At 25.1% G+C, this 24508-nt stretch overlaps 1 protein-coding gene across 1 annotated transcript in view; it reads right to left on the bottom strand.

The window, feature by feature from the left end:
* Positions 1–23826, bottom strand: part of LOC100212177 (U1 small nuclear ribonucleoprotein 70 kDa) — a 33430-nt gene extending 9604 nt beyond the window's left edge. The window contains exons 1-6 of the mRNA XM_065791330.1: positions 23634–23826; positions 23470–23529; positions 19470–19524; positions 15130–15194; positions 14951–15013; positions 4063–4144 (exon numbers count right to left, since the gene is read on the bottom strand). Coding sequence (XP_065647402.1) covers positions 4063–4144; positions 14951–15013; positions 15130–15194; positions 19470–19524; positions 23470–23529; positions 23634–23777 — 469 coding nt within the window. The 5' untranslated portion in view covers positions 23778–23826. The remainder of the gene's footprint in view (positions 1–4062; positions 4145–14950; positions 15014–15129; positions 15195–19469; positions 19525–23469; positions 23530–23633) is intronic.
* Between the last annotated feature and the right edge of the window lie 682 nt (positions 23827–24508).

Here is a 24508-nt window from a genome sequence, read left to right as displayed (position 1 = left end):
CCCAAACTGATCTCTTATGAGATTGCTGGTAATGTGTATGAGAATAAATGTTAATACTTATTATAGAGTGTTTGCAAGACTAGCTTATATATCAATACAAGCAACAAGTACTATTAAAGAAGTATTTTAACTTTAACTACTAGATATTAGGTTGCCAATAACAAATTTTAAACAAAATATTTTTTAAAGAGGGTTAACAGTAACTTCTACTAACAAGACTAAACATAGATCAATAATCCACAGATAAATTCCAAAACCAAAAAAAGGTGGATACACCATTAAAAATATTGAAATAACTATATAAGAAATAGTAAATATTGAAATAAATGTTCCCTCATTATTTAAACAGATTAACAGACATCTTCATGTGCCGCTTTAGAGCTTGCAAACACTGGCGTGGCTTAAAAATATTTTGTTCACTTGTTAGGAACGATTAATATAAGTGCTGCCAAAAAGAATATGAGCATTTTCCAATCATAACAAAAACTTTTTATCAAATAATTTGGCGAAAAATTGAATTAAACTTAAAACTATTGGATTCTAGTCAACGCAATAAAAAAATGCATTGACGCTATTACTAATGTTTATTTATAAATGCACTTTTAGTTGTTACCAAGTACTTTTTCAATAATGAGTATAAAAGAACTTCAGCATTAAAAAAAAAAAAAAAAAAAATCGCTGCAAAAAAAAAAAAAAAGCATTATTAATAAATAATATCATAAAGGTTTATTTATTGCAAAATTATGGTAGAAAATAGTTTTTTTTTTTTGTTAAATGTTAATTTAAATTAATTGATGAATTTGCTGAATATGTAAAAATATAAATTACTAATTTTTAAAAATCTAAACATGGTTTGTTTTACATTTTGAACACGGGTGGTCTCTTTATTATTTCTAAAATTTGAAATAGATTATTTTTTCAAGCTACCTGAGTATATAAGTCAACTGCTTGAAACTTGATTTTCTTTATAAATATCCCCAGGAACCATGAGAGTTTTTGGTAATTTTAAGAGATTTATTCAATGATTAAAAAATACTTACAGGCTTACCTACAGGTTACCTGATTTTGTAATCTAAACTTTTTTGATTTAAACAAAAATTAAAAAATCAAATTTTCCTAATATCTAAAATTACCCACAGAATTTCAATTTGAAACAAATTAAAAATTTAGCTTTGAAAATTTATATAAAAATGATAAAGATAGTAACAATTTTTTGAAATATAATATAATCAGGGGTTAAAATATTATTGATGGCTAAAATTTTTTTAAAATTTATAAATAAATTTTTAGGTTGCAGTATGCAATCTACAATAGAAATACACATTTTATCAAAAATTTAATTTTTCAAGATAACAATTCCTAATTAAATAGTTGTTAAAAAATAAATTTAAAAAGTATTGAGTTAAAAAAAAAAAGATTTTGAATATTTTGAAAGTTTTAGAATCTTAAACTATAATAAAATTAAAACAATTTAATATTAATAATTAATGCATTTAATAAAAATGTTTTAATTCTTTTTGCCCTGGTATGATTTTATTTCCATTAATTCATATTTACCTTTCAAATGTGCAATTTGTAAAAAAAAATTTTGTAATGACTTCTTTTTTTTGTAATGGTTACTTTTTTATTTTGCAATGGGTATTAATTTTTTTGTAACAGATACATTTTTTTGTAAAAAATAGACTCACACTACTCTAATTAGCTTTCTAAATATAACTATTAATTTCTAAATATAATTATTTTGTTCGAAAAGATAATTATTTTGTTCTGAAAAATAATTATTTTGTTCTGAAAAATAATTTTGTTACGGAAAATAAAACTCCAAAGGACAACAAATTCCAAAGCTACAATTTTTATGATTGACAATTTTCATGATTTACTTTTTAATTGAAACTATTGATAAAAAATTGAAAAACTTTTGAAAATCATAATCCTTGCTAAATAATTTAAATCTGTATAGGTTCCTGGAAAAAATTGAAAACATGTAAAGGTAAATACTTAGATGTACTAACTGAATGTGAAGTTTATTTGTTTAAAAGATATTTTTGGTTTATTTCATATACTAATGAGTATTACCTGAATTATATAAGCCATCTGCTTTAAAGTTATTTGTGATTTATTCAAAATCTTATTTGATAAAATATTTTGCTGTCCACTTGTTTTAAAGGCCTTTTCAAGTTTATTTTAAATACTTAAAAGTACTTGGTGTATGATGAATCTGCTTTAAAGATATTTAGGTTTGTTAAAATATACATATAGGAGCTACCTGTGATTGTGAACCATCTGTTTTTGAAGACACTGGTTTACTTCAAATACTTACAGATTCCACCTGAGTTAGTAATTTATCTGTTTTAAAAATGATTCGATTAAAATATACTTACAAGTCATTATATTATAGGTTGTTGCTGCAAGTTTTGAGGTATTACCTGAGTTTCTTTTTATGTTTTAATTTATTTAGAATACATACAAGTATTACCTGACTTCTAAATCTATTCGTTTTAAATTTATTTCTTTATTATTCTAAAATACTTATAGGTATTACCTGACTTGGCAATCTGTTTTTAAGAGGCTTTTAACTAATTTAAATAATACTTACAAGAGCTAGTTAAGTTTGTATTAAAAAAATTTGTGATTTATTAAATATACTTACAAGTATGTTCTAAGCTTGTAATCCATCTGCTTTAAAGATGTTTCTGAATATAAAATACTTCCAGGTGCTACCTGTGTTTGTAAACGATCTGTTTTGAAGATACTTCTAATTTATTTAAAACACTTGCAGGTACCACCTGAGTTTGTAATCCATCAAATTTTAAGAGGTTTCTTTATTAAAATATACTTACAGGCTCTACCTGAGTTTATAAACCAACTGTTTGAAACTTGATACTATTTATAAATACCTCCAGAAACAAGTTGAATTTTCCAACATTTCAAAAGACATTTTTCAATCATTTAAAAATACTTACAGGATTTACCTGATTTTGTAATCCATCTTTTTTTTAATTTTTGTGATTTATTCAAATACTTACAGATTTAACAAGAGTTTGTAAACAATCTGTTTTAAAATCAATTGTGATTCATAAAAATACTTACAGGTGCTACCTGAGTTCACAATCCATCTGTTTTAAAGACATTTCTTATTTATTCAAAAATACTTGCAGGTACTACCTGAACTTGTAATCCATTTGTTTTAAAAACATTCCTCATTTCTTTGAAAAAACGTACAGGTGCTACCTGAATTTTACCATCCATGTTTCATTTTTTTCAAAACACTTAAAGGTACTACCTGATTTTGCTATCCATCTGTTTTTATACACTTCTGAATTATTAGAAATACTTACAGGTGCTACCTGACTTTGTGATCCATCTGTTTTGAGTTTTTTTTTTTTTTTTTAAATTTTTAAATACTTACAGATACTTTGACTGTAATTTAATTTTCTAAATCATTATGATTTATTTAAAAAATACTTACAGGTTTTTACCTGAGTTTGTAAACCAGCTGTTTTAAATTAGAGACAAATGCAGATTTTTATCAGAAATAAATGTCAAAATAGTAAAAAGTATATTTGCAAAATAATTGTGGAATTTAAACAAAACTTATGAAAAAAATAAGTGGGACAGGAGGTATCAATACCCACCTATACCCTCCACTATACAGCATATCGAGGACAGCAAATTTCACACAACGATGAGAACCAAACTAATAGCAATAAATAAAAGAAATTACATAAGAAATTTGTCAAACTTTATATTTTGTAAATTTATGAAATTTATTTAAAGAAACTGTGTGAATCATTTACAAGTTTATTAACTAAAGCTACCTTTTCTTAATACTAAATATTAACAATGCACACATGTGCATCATGTGATCTACCTTGCAATTTGTTAAACCATCTTTTTTCTTTGAAGCTTTACATTAACATTATCTATTTAAAATTAACCATCTTTAACAAAACAACTTATCTTGATGCACGATTAATTGCTTATGGTGTTTTTTAGACACCAAATGTTTGAAAACAAAAAAGAAGCAAAATACTAATAAAAATTTATAAAAAAGAATGTCACCTTGCATATCTCTTTCATGTTCAAATTCAACAAAAGCATATCCTCTAGGTTTTCGCTTAACAAAATTATAAACCATGTGTATCTAAATTAATTTTAAAAAAAGTTTATTTTCTTTACCTAAAACAAAATCAAAAAATATATATATATATTTATTAAACTATTCTTTCCAGATTCTTTTATTTTTTTGGTTTAAACTACATATCCAAAGAAAAGGTTCTAAATGAAAAAAAAAATTAAACTTCTCCTATACATTAAATTAAATAATCAAAAGTCGTTTTTTTATTTTGTACTAATTTTTACTCTTTTAAAAATTGAATTATTTGAAAAACTAATTTTGGAAATGGTATATAATTAAACTAATACAAAATAATCAGCGTGGAAAATACGAAAACAAATGCGAGCGGTCAATTTGACTAGATAACGCATGGAACTGACTGTCATTTGTTTTATTGGACACTCAAAATTTGTATTTTTTTCTGTTTAAATTTTTATATAACTAATACTAAGGAATTAGTTCTTCCTAAGTGAATTTTATAAATACAAAAATAATTTAATGTTTGAAAAAAATCATTTATTCATATATTGCGATTCGAAAGCGGTAAAAACTTCAGGGAAAAAGATTGAGAGAAGAAAAAAACGACAAAGCACAATTGAAAGGGAAAATGTTCTTGGTTAAATACTGTAATTATAATATTATTATATAACTTTAAAATAATATATTTAATTTTCTTATAAAAATAATAATAAAAAAGAACTTCTATAAATTATGAAAAAAAGATTTTCATCACCAGTAAAATGAAACTAATCTTTGATAAGTATAGTGTAAGCAATCTGCAATAATTGTAGCAAAAAAAAAATGTATTTTTTAATCGAATAATGTAAATGTAAGTGATTTGTAATAAGTGTAGTAAAAAAAAAAAATAGATATAGTTTACACCACATATAATATTCATCAAAAAACCAGATCACACACAATAAAACTATTTTAAACGCTTTTTCAAAATTTGTATGACTATATGAAATTTTAGTATATGGTTTTTTAAATTACATCCTGATTATTTGTCAAACATTTTTCAAAACTATAATATTTATTCAACTGATTTCATTTAACCAAAACTATGACTGGCAAGAATTCATTTTGGGAGATCAAAATAAGAACTTTAGTCATTTCAGGTGGTCATTGACCATTGACCGGCAGTCATTTTCCATGCTGAAAATAATATATAAAACTATTTAAATGTAATATATGTAAATATATATTTAAATTATATTTTTAAGTATGCATTTAATAATAAAAACATGTAGAGGAATATTTCAAAAAGTTTTGCAGGCTTTAGAGTATGAGTTGTTAAGTGGTAGGGACCTTTAAAATACCTTTCTGTGATTACAGTCACAGAAGGTATATATTGGCTTGAATATTAACTACAACAATGTAAATATAATGAATAAGTTTATAGGATCTTTAACCCTTTGTGAACTGACGGGACTTATTTGTCCCACTACATTTACTCCTGTCTTTCTTTTAAACCGGTTCTTTTTTTGCTGTAAAAACATTGCGCAAATTTTCACTTGGTTTTTAGTCATATTTTAAAATTACATTTAATTGTTTGCATCAATTATTTTTCATTTTAGATGTGATCTCTAATGATGGTTTTTAAGGAAATTAAGCGTATTTATTTTGTAAAAGCAAACCTATTATATTTAACTTTACATACTTTTATTTGTGTTGGGAATTTTTTTAGAGCTTCTTTAATGTGTAAATAAACATTTGAAGTTTAGTTTAAGTGTTAAAAAGTTTTGCATACACTACTTTTTTATGAAAATTAAAGTGGGACTAAAAAGTCCCGTCAGGCGTTACGGTCTGATATTTTTAAAGCCAAACATATTTTTTGTTTAGTGTAGTAAAGTGTAAAAAACTAAAATTATAATCAAATATGAGTCGTAAGATTTGATACAATGCTATAGAAGCTGCTGAAATAATTTGACAAGACCTTTCTTCTGGTGATTCCAGTGAAATTGAATCATCTGATTTCGATTCGGATATTGAACAAGAAGTTATTATTGATCCTATTGAAATTGAACAAGGTTCCGTTGCTGATGAAAACTATTTACTTCATTCAGATGATGAGTTAGTTGATAATGATAATAGCGATGAAAATAGCAAAATAGAATATAAAATAGAATATGATATTGATAATGATAGGAGATGGAAGAATTAACAAAAAGAAAAGAACAGTTTTACCTTTCCACAAGGTTTATATTTTATTTTAATTTCTCGATGTATATAAATCAAGAAATTTTGTTTTTTTAAAGTTTTGTTATATTTATGTACTTTAAAATTTTGAACATACATTGTTAACTAAATAAATATTTTATACTTCATAGGACCAGTAAAAGAACAGTTTGCTGAATGCAATAATCCAGTCGACTTTTTCATGAAATATTTTAACCAAGAAATAGTTGATTTCATTTTATATCATAGTAATTTATATGTTTTACAATGTCAAAAAAAAAGTACCATGTAATAAAAAAAAATTGACTTACTTGCATTTATTGGAACAAACTTTGTAATGGGATATCACAAACTACCATCACTGAAACACTATTGGATACAGAGCCTGATTTGGAAGTGCCATTTGTTTCTTTTGTAATGTCTCGTGACAGGTTCTTAAAAATATTATCATACCTCCATGTCAATGATAACAGCGCTATGCCAAATAACAATCCTGATAAATTCTTCAAACTAAGACCGCTTTTAGACAAACTTAACGAAAAATTTGTTGAGTTATAATAGTTCTCAAAAAATTTGTATTGATGAAAGAATGATTCTTTTCAAGGGAAGAAGTTCCCTCAAACAATATAACCCAATGAAACCAATAAAGAGAGGGTATAAACTACGGTGTATGGCAGATATTGATGGTTATTTTTTAAAATTTTCTGTTTATCAAGGTAAAAGTGGTCAAAACTTTCTTGATGACATTCCAATCAATTTTGGGTTGGAGGATAAAATTGTTTTTGAAATGACTAGATGCTTACAAGATCATTATCATGAAGTATATGTTGGTAACTTTTTTACTTCTGTTCCTTTACATGAGTATTTGAAATCAAAAAATATTTTATGCTGTGGTACTTTACGAAAAACAAGAAGTATTTTCTCAAAGATTTAAAAAGAGATAAAGATTTGAAAAGAGGAGATTTTGATTATAGAGTTTCTCGAAATGGTATTGTAGTCTATAAATGGCTTGACAATAGGTCTGTGCATATCATATCTAATTTCCATGGTACTGATGCAACTACAATAAACTGTAAAAACAAAGATGGTAGTGTACAAATTATTTCTTGTTCTACTGCTGTCAAGATTACAATTTATATATGGGGGGGGGGGGGGAGTGGACAAGGCAGGTATTGCTCGATTCATGGCGTAGACCGAAAATCAAAGAAATGGTGGCATCAAATATTTTTTGGGGTTTTTGAGCGTACTTTACATAATGCTTATATGGTCTATAAAAATTTAAGTGGTGAAAAAATTATATTAATGCAGTTTAAAAGATAAGTTGCACAATCGTTAATAATACTAGGCAGACTACCCAAAATAGGAAGCCCAATGTTATGACCTTTATCAACAAAAAAACGAAAGTCTAATTACTCAGTACCTTTGTCAATTAGAGGAGAAAACCAAGGCATTAATTGGCCTTTTTATGAAACTAACAGTGGAAGATGTGAAGTATGCTAAAAGAAAAGATCGAGTCAAGACCACATTTTAAATGCACTACTTGTAAGGTGTTTTTGTGCATAAATTAAAAAAAAAAGAATTTTTCCGAAATATCATAACATTTAAATAAACTTAATTGAAATGTGTTTATTAACAAACATTTTGTTTTTTCTTTATTTAACTGAAAAAAAATTTTTTTAAAAGTTTTTATGGCCTGACGGGACATATTAGTCCCACTTCAGTTTCCATATTAATGATTACCCTGGTATATTTTATTAAACAGAAGCGTTTTCCACCCTCAGGCCTTAAAGGGTTAAAATTGGTGAAAAAACAAGTTTTTCGCTTACAAAAAGGTATGTTAATCTTCAGTAAAATTAAAAACTTTTTGGATATCTTAAAAATTTGTTTACAGACAAAAAAAAATTATAACTTGGAAAGTTTTTTCTAATAGTGTCTAATATGGTCATTAAAAAAAATTATTTTGATCCTTAGGGGTAACCTGCCCTGGATATTAGGCCTAAGAGCCTAATAACAATTTCTTGTTTAGTTTGGTTATTTTTAAAATAAAAAGACTCACTAAACTTACTGCAACTTAGTTACAGGTTGTTGTTATTAGTATAATTGCCTCAAGATCATCAAATATATTGAAAATATTTTTAACTGACAATAAAAGGTAAAAAATGATAATCATAGCAAAAGTGAAAATTAAAAAAACTAAACTTAAAAAATTGAAACTTTACAAAAACTAAAAATCAACTAAACAAAACTAAAAATTTTAAAACTGTAAATTAACCCTATTATGATGACTAACCTGCACTGCAGTTCATAAAATCTGTTTTTAAATGATGAGTGAACCACATAGCGGTCCATCAATAATTCTACAAATTCCCAAATATCTATAGCAATTGGGCAAAGCTTTAAATATATATCTGAAATAGGAATATATTAAGTTGGTGCTTTAAATCGTTGCATTTTGATTATATCTTAATTTCAAAAATTATTTTTATTCATAGTAGTTAACATATTTTTTTAAAATTGGATTTTATATATATCATTCAAGATATTTTCATATTACCTTTAAAAAATGATAGCATATTAAAAATATAAAATGAATTTATTTCTATTAGTTTTGATACATTTTACCTTCTATAAAAATATTAAAAAGATGACACCTTTAATAATCACTTTTCTTATTTTGAATAAATTAAGGTGTAAATGTATATTTCTAATCATTTTAAGATTAAGATGAATGATGGCTTAAAAATCATTTAATATCAAAAAAACAGCTAAGAATAAAAGAATTGCCATTCTTAAAAGTAAAGATGTATAGAAAAAAATGTTTTGAAAGAATGTTTTTGTCTAAGTTTTTTTTTAGTTTTTTTTTTTTGTCTAAGTTTTTTATTAGGGGTTATACAGTACGCCACGCTAAATTAATTTTTAAATAAAAGTATGTTTATTTGCTCTCTTGCACTGAGATTTTGATAAAATACTTTTGAACTTAAATTACTTTAAATCTCTTTAACACATAAAAGCTTTTAACTAAAAAATTTATAACAAGAAATCTCGGATAGAATATGAAAAACGCAATGCCAGTTTTTTAATATTTTTATTTTATTTAAAGCAATATCAAGTCTAAACATTTTCTATAAATACGCAAGTTGTTTTTAGGAATTTTAAAAAAAAAAATCCATTTGAATAAGAGAATTTTAGTTTTCTAAAATTCTCTTATTCAAATAATCTTAAAATTTAATTTAAAGAATTTTAATGCTTACAAATTTAATTGCAGTGACGTTTTTAAGACCCAGTGGCATAGCAAGGATCATTACTGAAATTCAAACATAGATTTAAAAGATAGTGCAAGTGAGTAAAAAACTTTCAATTACATCGAAACATTTTGAATAGTTAGAAATTTTTTATAAAGGCATAATTTTTGTTTCTTGAAAATAGTTTTAAAATGTTCTATAGCAAACATTAAACCAGTGATTATTAAATTAAACCAAAAACTAAATTGAAACAAAATTTAAATTAAAAAAGATAAAAAATCAAAAAAGTCAGCAAAACCATATCTAATGGGCTATGGTGTGTGTGTGTGTGTGTGTGTGTGTGTGTGTGTGTGTGTGTGTGTGTGTGTGTGTGTGGTGTGTGTGTGTGTGTGTATATGTATATATATATATATATTTATATATATATATATATATGTATATATATATAATATATATTATATACATAATATATATAATATATATATACATATATATATATATATATATATATATATATATATATATATATATATATATATATATATATATTATATACATAATATATATAATATATATATACATATATATATATACATATATATATATATGTATATATATATATTATATACATAATACATATAATATATATATACATATATATATACATATATATATATATATATACATATACATATATATACATACATATACATATATATATATACAAATACATATATATATATACATATACATATATATATATACAAATACATATATATATATACATATACATATATATATATATATATATATATATATATATATATATATATATATATATATATATATATATATATATATATATTTAGATGGTGTCTCGATAAAAATACTCATCTTGGGCAAACAATAAATGCATCCTACTACTTGTAGTCCTTCTACAAGACTAGTTGTATAAATGTAATTACTTTCTTGTAGAAGGCCTCCTAGGCAAAGACTTGTGCTCTAAAGAGATTCTATCTATTGACTAGCTTCGCACCTCTTCTTCTTCTATTAGGCTGGCATAGATGTAAACCTTTGTTACATTGCTTCCTGCATAGGATAATGAATGTTATATCCAAATGAGGGTACAGCAAACTCAGTTTTATGGTTCTGAGGCCAGCTGGTAGTCAGGTGTCCTAAACTCTGTGGTAGCTCTCAGCGAGGCTAATATCATCAACAGTTCACCAGACCTACTTGCTCTTTGTAAGTCTAATTTGAGTTCAGCTGTCTCATCTTGTGATTTAGTGTTAATGATTATCTTCCTGTAGTCCGTAAAGACACCAATAGTCACATGCTTGGCCTAGGCATTTACATTCTTAGGAATTCACCAATTTGTCAGTGATAGCCGTGGGTAAAAATCTTTTGCCTCCCTGCTGGCAATTGTGCTTCTTATATAACTTCTTGGAATCATGCAGGCATGGAATTGTTTATTCTTTCTTGATGATTCCAAATCAAGCCTCACTCCTCTCTATGGTTTTCCTCTCATTGTACTGCTGCAATTTTAAATTGTAACCATTACTACCATATCTATCACCAAAATAATTCTGCAAAAAACAGATATCTGTTTACTATTACTAAAAACCACTGTAAAAAGGTTTTGCCTAATGCTAAAGCCCGCTTTTCTTAGGTCACGAAATCTTGTACTTTATCTAACAAATCAGGCTCTAGCAACTTCTGGAGAATCTTTAAAAAATCTGCAATTCCAACTCTCTTGCGTGGTTCAGATTTTGTTACCTCAACTAAGAACTAAGTTGATAGTTTGCTAAGATCTTTTCATCAATCCCATCTTTTGATTCCTCTAATCACACCCTACCTGATATAACTGACTAACAGATTGATCCATTGTTTGACATTTATCTCATACAAGCTTCTCTATGAAAGTGTTTTTTTACTTTGACTCCTACATCCTATGGTCCAGACAACATACCTGTTATAGTCTTGCAGAAGTGTTCTACTTAGTTGTCATCTATACTTTTAAAACTACTTAACAAGTGCTTATCAGAATTTTGTTTTCCAGTCTGCTGGAAAGCCACATCTATTATCCTTGTTTTCAAAAATTCTGGAGAGCCATCTGACTCGCATAACTACTGTCTTATTAGTTTTCTTACTATCATAAGCAAGGTTTTTGAGTATTTAATTAACAAACGCTTAATCTCTTATCTTGAATCTAATAACTTACTTTCTAATAACCAATATGGATTTCAATCTTTTCATTCTACTGCTGATTTATTAATGATAATAACCGATAGGTTTTATTGTGCATTAGATGTGGAGAGGTTAGGGCTATCACTCTCAACATTTGATGTTTCCCATGCTGGTCATTTGCCCTTCATCTTCTAAAATTAACTCTTACTTCCAATCTTTCTTGGAAACCATATAACTAATCCATTGCAAAAATAGCATCTGCTAAGGTTGCATCTTTTTATTGTGCTCGCTACTTTCTTACTCCAGATTCTATTCTTTAGCTCTATAAATTTTTACTCTGTCGTATGGAATGTTGCAACAACTTCATTTAAAATTGTTTTGGAACGCAATATACAATGTTTTACACATTCTCTGTACTTTTGCCAATAGGCTTATATAATTTGGAAAGTAGCATTAGGTAAAGATGTTTCTAAAAACCAGACAACAAAAAAATATGGCGAATATTGCAATATTGACTGCAGTACTTTCTTTTAATTATCTAATTAATCAGAAGAAAGTTGTTAACTCTGAAACTTGATTTGATAGATGGGCTTGGCCATAAAAAGCACATGAGACAGTCTAGAGATAAAATTATAAATATTTTTTTTAGCTGCACAAAGAGAAAACTATAGGTTGAAGATTTGACTTAATACTGACAAAAAGGAATAGAAGCTTCCAGCTTGCCTAAATACAGGAGATTAAAAAAAAAAAAATTAAAAAATATATTGAAAATAGCAAAATGAAAAAAATTCAAACATGCCTAGTTTAGCTTAAATTCTTAAGCTAAACTAGGCATGTTTGAATTCTCTTTAAATATCACTTTAAGCTATAAGATGTAGGTTGGAACGACAAAAATTGTTTTTTAATTTAAAAAGAAATATTTTTTTGTTAATTTTAATAAACTTGAAACTTACTTTCTAATATGTCTTTACAAAATAAACATAACTTGTCTCAACACTTGGGAATCCCTTTTATGGTGTTGTGACACTGATTTCACCAGGAAAATACACTAGAGGTTTTATCAGAGAAATGCAAGCAGTGTAAAAATATATTATTTAGAATGTTAAACAAGTTTGTTTCATAATTGCCCATATGGGCAGCTCAAGCGTGATGGAAGTTCTAGGAAATAAATGTTTTATTAATTAGAATACTTACATAACTTAAGGCACACTTTTTACATAGATGATGGAGATACTAAACTTTTTAACAAAATATCAAAATCTGATCTTTATTCAGGTCACAAAACTATCAAAAGAGAATACAGCGGTAAATATAGAATTAGCCTCACCTTTATTTTTTGTTCTAATTTAACAAAAATGACAATGAAACAATTATTAAATCTACCCTATTTCTTATTATATTCTAAAACAATTAAAAAGTTTATAAATTGGTATGTTTAATTAATTACAAGTGGAAAAAAAATTAAAAGTATTCAATTTGTGGAGAAAATAGAATTAGCCTCATTTACGTTATACACAAGAAAATACAAAAGATTATTTTGTTTTACACTCATTTAATATTTATTATTGTTTCCTGAATTTTTAATGACTTCAAATATGTGACTTGACATACTAGTCACAAGATTTTGGATAGTTTCTATAGATATTTCATTCCAAGCTTCTCTGATACGAGTTTTCAGCTCCAATGCGGATTCATATTGCTTACCATTTTCATAAACCTTTCAAGAAAGTATTCCCCATAGATTTTCAATTGGGTTAAGACCTGGACTGCATGCAGGCCATTCCATTACATGAATATTTTTCTTTCTAAACCAAGCTTTTGTAAGCTTTACGTTATGGATAGCAGCATTGTCTTGTTAAATAGTGAAACTTTTACCCATCAATTCTTCACCATGTTCAGGCTAACTAATTTCTAATAAGTCAATGTAGTCCTGTGAATTCAATTTTGTTGAAATCCATGGCAATGGTTGTTTTCCAGCAAATGAAAAAGCCCCCCAAACCATAACAGTTCCACCACTAAAAAGTTACGACTCATTTGAGTTTCTTTTTCTTTTCGAAGATCGCCAGTAATATTGATAGCCATCAGGACCATCTAGATTAAACTTTTTTTCATCACTAAAGAGAACTTGATGCCACTCTTCCTGTGAAGGCATGTGTTCTTTTGCAAATTGTAATCTAACTTCTTTATGACAAACAGTAAGTTTTGGTCTTGGTTTACGCTTTTCCGAACTGTGTTTGGATCTTCATGTAAGATTTGTCTCACACGTTGAACAGTTACAGGTAATTGTAAATCAACACGAATTTGAGATGTGTTCATGTGCTGAGCAGCAGCACGACACACAATAACTCGTTTAGTACGATTATCAATTTTAAGTTTGTCATCATTTTTCTTATAAGCTCCATATTTAACGCTAATCTTGAAGTTATTATTAACCACTTTGGTTGATCTTTTAATTTTCTTTGTAATTTCCCGATTAGATAAGTCTGTATATTTATATGCTTTGATTACTGCTAATACTTCATTCGTTAAACACTTACCACACCCCATTTCAAATTCAGGTATCAAAAACCAAATGTTTAAAGCTTTATAAGCCATGATTTCACAGTCTTTGTTTAACTAACAAATAATAATAAAAAACCAAGTCACAATTGCGTATCACCAGATCAAAATATACAAGTAAACTGAAAATAATTATTGATGAGGCTAATTCTATTTGCTACCACAAATATTAGGTATTATACATTTTATGGTTTTTTCAAATGTACCGCAATTTAATTAAGCTATATTATAATCTAAAAAGTTGTTGTTTGTAACAATAATTATATAAGTGTGGATACAAAAGATGCACAGCACAAATTTGCTTAGAGATTTACAAAATATTGGATCAGTATCAGTAGATTTAGTAAATATTGGATGGTGAGGCTAATTCTATTTTCTCCACTGTATTAAATCAGTACTTTCTTTTAAAGATCTTTGCTGTGATGAATTTTTGAAAAAATGCAATCATGATGAAATTCAGAACATTCATAAGTTTCTCAATAACCTGACATGGACAAAGTGTTTAAAACAAATTTTTTGAAACAGTACTTTAAAAATGCTACTTAAATTAACTAAGTAATTTTAACAGTTAACTTTAATTTAATATTAATTTTTTATTATAAATTTATATTAAATCAAGATACAACTATAATTTCTTTAAAACAAGTAATATTTTGAAAATAAATAGAACCTTTCTAATCGGACCATGCGTTTCTAACTCCCTGCGCAGCTTTGATTCTGTTGTGTCATAATTCTATAATACAGTTGTTATGGTATTACATCTTTATATGTAAAAAAAAATACATATATATATATATATATATATATATATATATATATATATATATATATTCAGAAAAAATTACTTACTATTCTTGCAACAAACAATGTTTTAAATGGATCACCAGAAGCATTAGGATCGGTATGTGGGTCCCCTTTTATAAATAAAAAATTAACTATTATAGAAAAATTCTCAATGCAAAAAAATCATATTATATAATGCTTAACTTAATGCTCATTCGAGCATATTTGACACAGAACTCTTAGCAGCCATTGCAACCGAGGTAATGGAGAGAAAGTGTTGCAGTACTTTTTTTAATAAGAAAACGTCTAAAAAATAGAATGAGATCTGATAATAAACTTTATTGAACCACATTTTTGACATTAATTAAGGAAGTACATGAATAATTCAGTTTAAAACAGCAGAATCGGAACTCCCTACATAGCAACTTATTACATCTGTAAATTTTAAACTGTGTTATTTAACAAGAGTGAAACTCTAAATAGATCCGAATAGTTTAACTGGTACAATTTACATTTGTTGTTTATTAAAAGTTTCTTGCCAATATATATATATATATATATACATACACACACACACACACACACACACACACACACATACACACACACACACAGATATATATATATATATATATATATATATATATATATATATATATATATTTATGAGAGTGGAAAATAAGAAATGGCAATCTTTTAAGTCATCCATCAATCGATATCTTGCTCTACAATCTTCATCTTTTATCTTTCAGTAACTTCCAACTTTAATTAGTGGCTGCTTGCAGCCTTGTTGGAAGCGAAGATGTTTAAAAAAAAAAAAAAAAAAAAAAATCAAATTCTTTATGATTGAAACTTAACATATAAAAATAACTAAATGCCTAAAAATCAACGAACTTGCATTTTTTTTTAAATAACAATTTTAAATAAAATCAATGTATTTTTTTAATTTAAATTCGCAAATAACTGGCATTCAAATAACCTTTGATGTTTCCATTACAATTCAATAATATAAAGGAAAAGAAATGTGCAAACTGATAATTTCAAATGCGCGACTTCAAATGCGCAACTTCAAATGCACAACAAAAAAAATGTGTAAACCAATAATTTCAAATGCGCAACTAATAACTTCAAAATAATTCATTCATTGTAATGGCTTCTCGACAGTGAAAAGCTACGAAAAAAAAAAAAAAGAAAAAAAAAAAAAGAACAGTTGGTAGAGATAATGTTCTTAGTTACATACAAAAATTTTAAATAATAATTTTATATCTCTGATTTTAATGAGCAGAGATACAAAATACTATTTTATCTCTGATAATTTTAAAAATTGTTAAAACTATTTTATTAACACTCGTGTGCAAATTTTTTGCTATTTAAATTTGATACTTAATACTAAGAAGACAATTGTTTTATGAAACTATAAAAACTATAAAAACTATAAAAACTATAAAAACTACTATTGTTACATAAAACAAGATTTTACTAAATATATATATAAGAATTCTACTATAGAAATTTTTAAATTTACCTATAAATCATTGATTTCTTAATTACATTTGCAGCAAAAACTTACGAAAAAGTAAATAAAAAAAGGTTCAAAGAAAAAAAATAGTGATTTAATACATTTAAAAGAAAAAATGTTCTCAGTTAAGTGAAAAATATTTGTTGTCATATGAAAGTCATTTACATAAACAAAAACATGACACATTTAATTGAGACTTCCTTTTTAAAAAAATATTGCAATGGTAACTCATAGTTACAATATAGCAATTTAATTTTTCTATTATCTAACTTTCTACAGTTATATATAAAAAAAAAAAAATTTGATAAAGCATTAAACATAGCACTACTGATGAAAATAGTGTAAGGCCTCTAGTGCTCTTTTATCATTTATATATTTATTTAAAAGAAATAAATCTTTTTTCAAATTTCAAAAATTCAATTATTGTTTTTTTTGCTTGGCATACCTTTTTCCATTATATATATATATATATATATATATATATATATATATATATATATATATATATATATATATATATATATATTGACTCTTATCGACAGTGTTAAAATAAATATAAATCAGGGCTAAAATTAGTGTTGGACATCGGATATTGTTCGGTAAAAAAAGACATCTATAGGTCATTTTGTCTAACCCATATTTTATGTGCATTTATTTTCTAATCATTTTAGTTATTCCCAATTTATTAATAAATTCAGTATTGTATATAAACTTTATGTTTTGAACTTATTATTTTTTATACAAAACAAAAATTCAAGTTGGATTCATGGCTACGTTAATAAAATAGATCATTTTTATGAGTTAATTTATCTTTTAAAAGATGCCATAGCATTACATTTTTTTTAATTAAGTAGTCCGGTTTTTATCATTTATATTAGAATGTTGCAATTAGTTATTAATTTAAATTTATAGTTTAGTATTTATTTCATTTTTTGTTTGATAGTTTTTATAAATTTCAAACAAATATTTAAGCTTTTAAAACCCCTTTTAAATTTATTTTATAAAAATTTTAATGTAATAGTTATTTTAATGCATATAGAAACCAGTACTTTTTATTACACTTTTAAATTTAAGTTGTTATGTAACATTTGTTTTTGCGCAAAAAAACTTTTGCTATTAAAAGTGTTTATAAAAATAATCTTAAAAAAAGTTTGAAAAGACTTATAAAAAAATACATACTTATATAAATGTAATTACATAAAATATTATTTGATAATTTAAATAAAATGGGTTTATTGTAAACATAATTAATTTGTTACTTTATTTAATAAAGTAATAAATAAACTTAATAATTTATGAATTTAATATATTTGCATAGTAATTTATGTATTTAATAATTTTGTATTTTTATTATATATTTAATTATGTATTTAATATTTACATAATTTATGTATTTAATATATTTACATAATAAATTACATAGCATTTTGCATAGTATAGTAATTTTTAAAAAACGTAATATAAATATATTTTCCTTTTCAAATTTTAGTTTTTTGAGCTTAGTTTTTTCTTTTTCTTTAAGATTTTCTTTTTTGATAGATAATTAATCTTACAAATTTTCTTTTTATTTTCAGCGCATTTTGAAATGCCTAGAGTTGTCAAAAAAAAATTGCATGGTCAAGTTGTAAAAACAAAATATTTTATGCATGGTCAGGAATGGTGTTCGATCGCACTTCTTCAATTTTTATCAGACATGTCTGTCTAACTTGAATATTTATCAGACAAATTGTCCGGAACAAAAAATTTCGAGCCCTGTATATACAAATAATATATATATATAAAATGTATCATATCCTAGCTGTTCCGACCTGTAAAATACAGGTCTTTAACAAGCCAACCATTTTTATTCTTATTTATTCCACATCGATTATTTTTATACCTATTCCTTATTTGCTTCAATATTTTTTAGTAAACGGTAGAAAAATAATTTATTCAAAAAAATTGCTTCAAGAGCAAAAAAAAATTAACATGTGCACCTTTTTTGCATACAAAGAGCTTATAAGAGACTTTTTCACTAAAACGTATATCTTCAATAGATCAGTGGTTTAGTGCACTGCCATCAGTGTCAATTCCAAGAGTTCAAATTTATCCGATAGCAAAGTACATTTTTTAATTATTTTAAATCTTATTGTATATATTTATAGCAAAAATATATATAGCAAAAGACTTCTAATTGTTAAAATAAAGTTTAACTTTTTTCATATTATATATATATTATAGACAATTGCCCATAAATTCAACTAATACTAAAAAAGTTTACACTTACAGAAATTTCTATGTAATGCTATACAAATGGAACTTTATCATTTCCCTTATTTTAAATAACATATTATTATTACATATATATTTACATATACATATACAATTTTATCTATAAATAAATTTCTTATACTTTCTTATAAAAAAAGTGCTGAGAGACTCTTCCTCTGCATTATCTTGGCTTTAATGGATGCCAAGAGTTCCATGTCAAACACACACAAATGGGCACTAATACAAAGAGATTCTCATGTAAGTATAATCTCAAGTGGTTTCTCTTATTTAAGTGCATAAATCTTTTATAGTTTAAACTAATTTTTCAGATGAAAAAAACTCTTTAACTTTGTGATTTTTTTAACTTAAACTATTATGGTAGATTCTCACCAGGATTTCAACATGTACTCTGGTGATGTTTTTATAAAAAAAAAAAAAAATTTTAATTTCATATTGGTTCATTAAGTAACCCTAAATTATTAAAGTCTTTAATAATTTAGATATCCATATAGAAGTTAAAAAAAACCAGATAGTCTCATTTAAGCTTCAATGCGTAATATGTATACTTTTTTGAGTAGTTTATACTATATACTATATATCTATCTATTGGTTTTACAAGTATATTTGAAATACTTACATGAGGCTAGTTTTCTTTCAAGCTCCTTAGTTGTTGCAGTCTCTTTTTCATATTTCTTAAAAAAAAAAAATTCTCTAAAAAATCACTAGTAATAAATAACCCTTATTTTTATTTTTATCTTGCTAATAATCAAATGATCAAAACATAGTTGAATATATATTTCTGAAAAAAATACATATACATTTCATATACATATCTAAAAAATATATCTATTGAATTTTAAAAATCAAAAACATGTTTCTTAAAGTTTAAATGTTACATTTAAATAATAAATTTTAAACACTAAACCTTTTAATAAAAATTTTTTACTAAATTGTTTTTTGTTATAATGTTATATTAAAATATTTTTTAAGTTAAGTCATATTTTACTTACATACGCAAAAATAGTAAAAAACATATTGGGTATTCAAAATAAAATATCGCTTTTAGCAATAAAACAAAAAAAAAGCAAAAAAATTTCTAATTTATTATTTATTTTTGTGAGCGCCTTTAAGATCAAAAAGTTCGTTTTTTTTTTAGTTTTTTTTTCATGTTTTGACATAATTAGTTTTAAACAAACTCTTATTTTTAAATAAAATTTTAAAAATAGTTAAAAATGACCAGTATACAGATTTCATTAAAAATTATTTTTATAGTATAAGAATTACATTGAAAATTAATCAAAAAAAAAAAGTTCTAAAAAAATCTGCAAAAAAAAACAAACAAACAAAAAACAACAACAAAGAACTATACTGCTTAAATAGTTTTAAAAAGTTGTTTAAATTTTTAGTTTCATATTTTCTATTGAAAACTTTTAAAAAAATACAAATTAAAAATTTCTGTTCAAGACCTAAAATTGTTCCCAAATCAGATTTTGACTGTCAAGTATTGGAAGGTTAGTTGAGGTCAGATGTATCAACATCGCCCTGATCATACAGCTCAACTTTTTCTTTGTCCAAATTTAAAATACACACACAAGCTCATATAGATTTAGAGCAACTGGGCTATGAGGTTTAACTTTGTGAATCACATTGGATAGTCTAATACTTGAGCAAACTGTTGTGTTGATTCATTGATTTGATAGTGGCAAAATCTAGACTACAATTGGTACTAACTAACTAAATTGGAACTTTGAATGCTTGGACACCGTATGAAATTGTTTGTAACTGTCTTGAGAAAAATTATTTTGCAAAGTAATAAGTTTAAAATAAGGCTTACAAAATTGTTCTTTGAGTTATAGTACTAGAGGCTATTTTCTTCTTAGAACAAAGAAACTGGCAGGGAAGAAACCCATTTGGAATAAGATGAAACAGTTAATTACAACGATGAACCCAGTTTTGATCATTACATTTTTACAATTTAAAGTATATATTAACTTTCTCTGACATGTTTAGCATCCCACTATGCTCCAAAAATTTTTCAGTAAGATATATAATAACTTTTTGTAAAACAGAAATTTCTTTCTTTAACTGATCTTGTTTTAGGGCTTGTTTTAATAAAATTTTCAAAAAATTGAAGTTTTCTTGTAATCCATTTTCACTGTCTTCACTTGATGTAATTGATGGGGTAGCATAAGTCATGCCATCAAAAGTAATTTTAGATTCAACTGCATTGTTTTATTTCTTCAATTTTTTTTTTCAAATTCAACATTTAATTTGGGCAATGTTTTGCTCTTTGTTTTAATCTCACATCAGATTTTTTTTGGAGACTTTTGCTTTGGTTTATTTGTGAGTGCTTTTAAATATCCTTCATAAATAGATTTGTAAAGTTGTTCCTTTTCACAAATCATTTTTATTCAAACATTTATCAAAACATTTTACAGCAACGGCAAGAAATTTATTTTGATTGATAATTCATTTTGATGATATATAACTTTTTTATACCCTGATTATAATTTTTTTAGGAATAAAATTTTTATATATATTTAATTATGATTTTCCAGATTTTTTTATTCATATAATTATGTATTTTTTATGATAAATGTTAATTCTTTAAAAACAAAACTTAAAAAAACAACATATAAATGTATCTTTTAAAAAAAGTATAAAATGGTTTTAAGAAGAGTTTAAATTTTTTTTTTTTTTATGCATAATTATTTACTAGCATGTATTTAAATAACTATTTTTAGCATGTGTTTAAATTACTATTTTTGAATTAGTAAAAAAAAACACAAACTTAAATTAAGAGTGAATATTTATTTAATAATCATTAGAATTAAATTGTTCCTTTATTAAAACAGTTTCCTATAATATATAACCATTAGTAAAAATGAATGATTTCAAGTTTGTTATTCCAAACATAATTAAAAACTTGATTTAAATAAACTTAGCATTTTAGTTTTGTGAATTTTAATTTAGTTAAGTTATATTTTTGTTTTTTGTGCTTTAGATTTAGTTAAATTTTTATTCTCTCTTTCGTTAAGATTTCTTTTCTTTTTTAAATTATCTTTTTTTTAAGCTATTTTTTTAGATAAATCTAGGTAATTTTTAACAGGGCAATTTTTAAATTTTGAAAACATGTTAAATGCTGTGGCCAAATTGTTGAAGCAAAATATTATTTGCATGGAATTTAATGGCATTCAACAGTATTCCTTCCTGACCAAGCCTGAGTGATAAAAATTTTAATTTATGTTTTTTGCTAACTCAAACTGTAACAAACCACCTCCTCCTCATGTGATATTGGTGACACTTTCCATTACCCTCTCCCCCCCCCCCTCAGTCACGCTTTATTGAGCAGTCCCTTAATTAAACCGAAAATAGTAGATATACACATTTTTTAACACCTTATATAAAAAAAATTTATAAACAGTTATATAAATTTGGTCATTTATATTTAAGTTACGCAACACAAAAATAATTTTGAAAGTATCAAAATCATTCATTCAAGTTTTGATTACAAAACAGTGATTATCCAGATCAAAATTTGAAAATTTAGAAAATTTTTTACTGAAAAATATACCAAAAAATATTTAGAAGAAATATCCGGGAAAAAAATTAATCTTGAAACATAAATACAATTTGTATAATTAAAAAAAACTTTATATGTTTAAAAAGAATTTCATTATTTGTATGCACGTACATAATAGATCCATTATTTTTACACAAAAAATGTTTAAATATTTTAATTTTTTATTCAGTTAACATAACAGTTTAGTGCTATGGATGCTACATTGCTAAATTTATGACGCCGCTGACAAGATTTAAGGTTCAAATCTTCCTCAGAAACTTTTTTCTTTTAATTTCAACTTTTTGAAAAAAAGTTTTATTTTGAAGTAGTCTTAAGTTTTTAACTATTGTTTATTTATAATTGTTTACCATTTATTTGTAATTTTCAAAGTTTCATAGAATAAGTGCATCATTCAGTACAGAAATCGACAGATATAGCTGTATTCACAGCGATAGGTCATACATCAACTGGCTTAAATAGGGATAAGCGCAGTTGAGTGTACATGCATCAACTAAGGGTTTTAGTTTTGGAAGGCATTCTTTTAATTAAAAAAGTACTTCAATATTTATTTAAATAGGGTTTATAAATTATTTTAATTTATACAAATTAAATTAAATTACACAAGATTTTTATGAGAAATAGTCAATATAATTAATAATACAGTTCAATAAAATTTGTTTTAAAATCATACAAAAAATACCTGACCTAACAAAATATAGCATTGAGTAATTGATGAGCGAGGCCTTTAGTGTTTTAATTATCTTATGACAGTTATACACAAAAAAAATTTAACATGCATTTTAAAAACTATTTTTGGATATCTAGATAAAAAAACTATTTTGAATATCTAGATATAAATAACACTGTTAAGAAATATCTGGAAAAAGATAATCCCTGACAAAAATCTTTTCTAACTTGCTCTACATTTTACTTTCTACATAAACATTTTTATCTAAATATCAAAATTATTTGCTAATTTGTTGTAGCATTGATTATTTAGATATTTGCGTTTACTGTATATAAATTTATCTTATAATTAGAATTAAAGTATGCTTAAAATATTTTAAAAACGTACTTTGCGTTCTTCTTTTTCTTCTCTAGTTTCACCTCTAGTTGCAGGTGGGGGAGGCTTTACCTATAAAAAATACACACAAAAAAGAGATAAAAACACATTACATTAGCCATGTATTCAAATATACTGATTATACAAACAAACAAAAAACTTAAAATAAAAAAAACCTCAAAATTTGACACAAAATCTCCTAAACCAACATAACAGTGGCTATTTTTTCGCTTTTTAAGACCTTCCACAGGTGGTTTAAACGGAATAGGTGGACGTGCCGAAAATAATGCTAAAAGATTAGCTGGTAGAAACTGTGTCATGTTTTGATATTATTTTTCTAAATAAATTTAAACAGTATATTATGCAACTGTACGTATCTGGACTATACTTTTTTCTATAAAAAAATATTTAAAAACATAGAATACAAAAATATTAACACGGTATACTAGTTCAATAACATTACTGCATTACTTTTATTCCAAACAAACTTATTCATTACATAAATACTTTGGTTTGGTTGGATTTGTGCTCAGTTATTGCAGTTTCACAGATAATTGTCAATTAGCTTTTTTAGTTTACAAATTATAATTACTGTAACTGAAAAGATTACAGTTATCCATTACAGTGTAATTCCAAAACCATTAAATTTAAGCAGTTTTGATTTTCCAATTCAACATTCTATATTCATTAATAAAATATAATTTTAAGCTGTTTTTGTTTAATTTGTTTAAAGCAGATTTTTTTTTTTTTTTTTTTAATAAGCAGTGCTTTTCAAAATTACAATTCTCACTAAGACAGTATGATTTCTTTTATTGTTATTTTCAATTTATATTTTGCTATATAACAATTTCAAATTAAAACACTTTTTTTTTGATTTTCAAACTTAATGGCAAAGGTGAGTTTCAGGCAAACCCTTTCAGTAAGTTTGTAAAAAAAAGAGTCTTATTTTAAACAAGTATTATTGAAACCATATCCATAATCTTAACCATAAAGGTAATTTTATTGAAAGCCATACCTTAACCCTTACACTAAATGTTAGAGTAAAGCTTTA

This window comes from Hydra vulgaris, chromosome 02, assembly GCF_038396675.1.
Source record: "Hydra vulgaris chromosome 02, alternate assembly HydraT2T_AEP".
NCBI lineage: Eukaryota > Metazoa > Cnidaria > Hydrozoa > Anthoathecata > Hydridae > Hydra > Hydra vulgaris.
The sequence above is the reverse complement of the archived record's forward strand: the minus strand, read 5'-3'. Positions and strand labels throughout refer to the sequence as shown.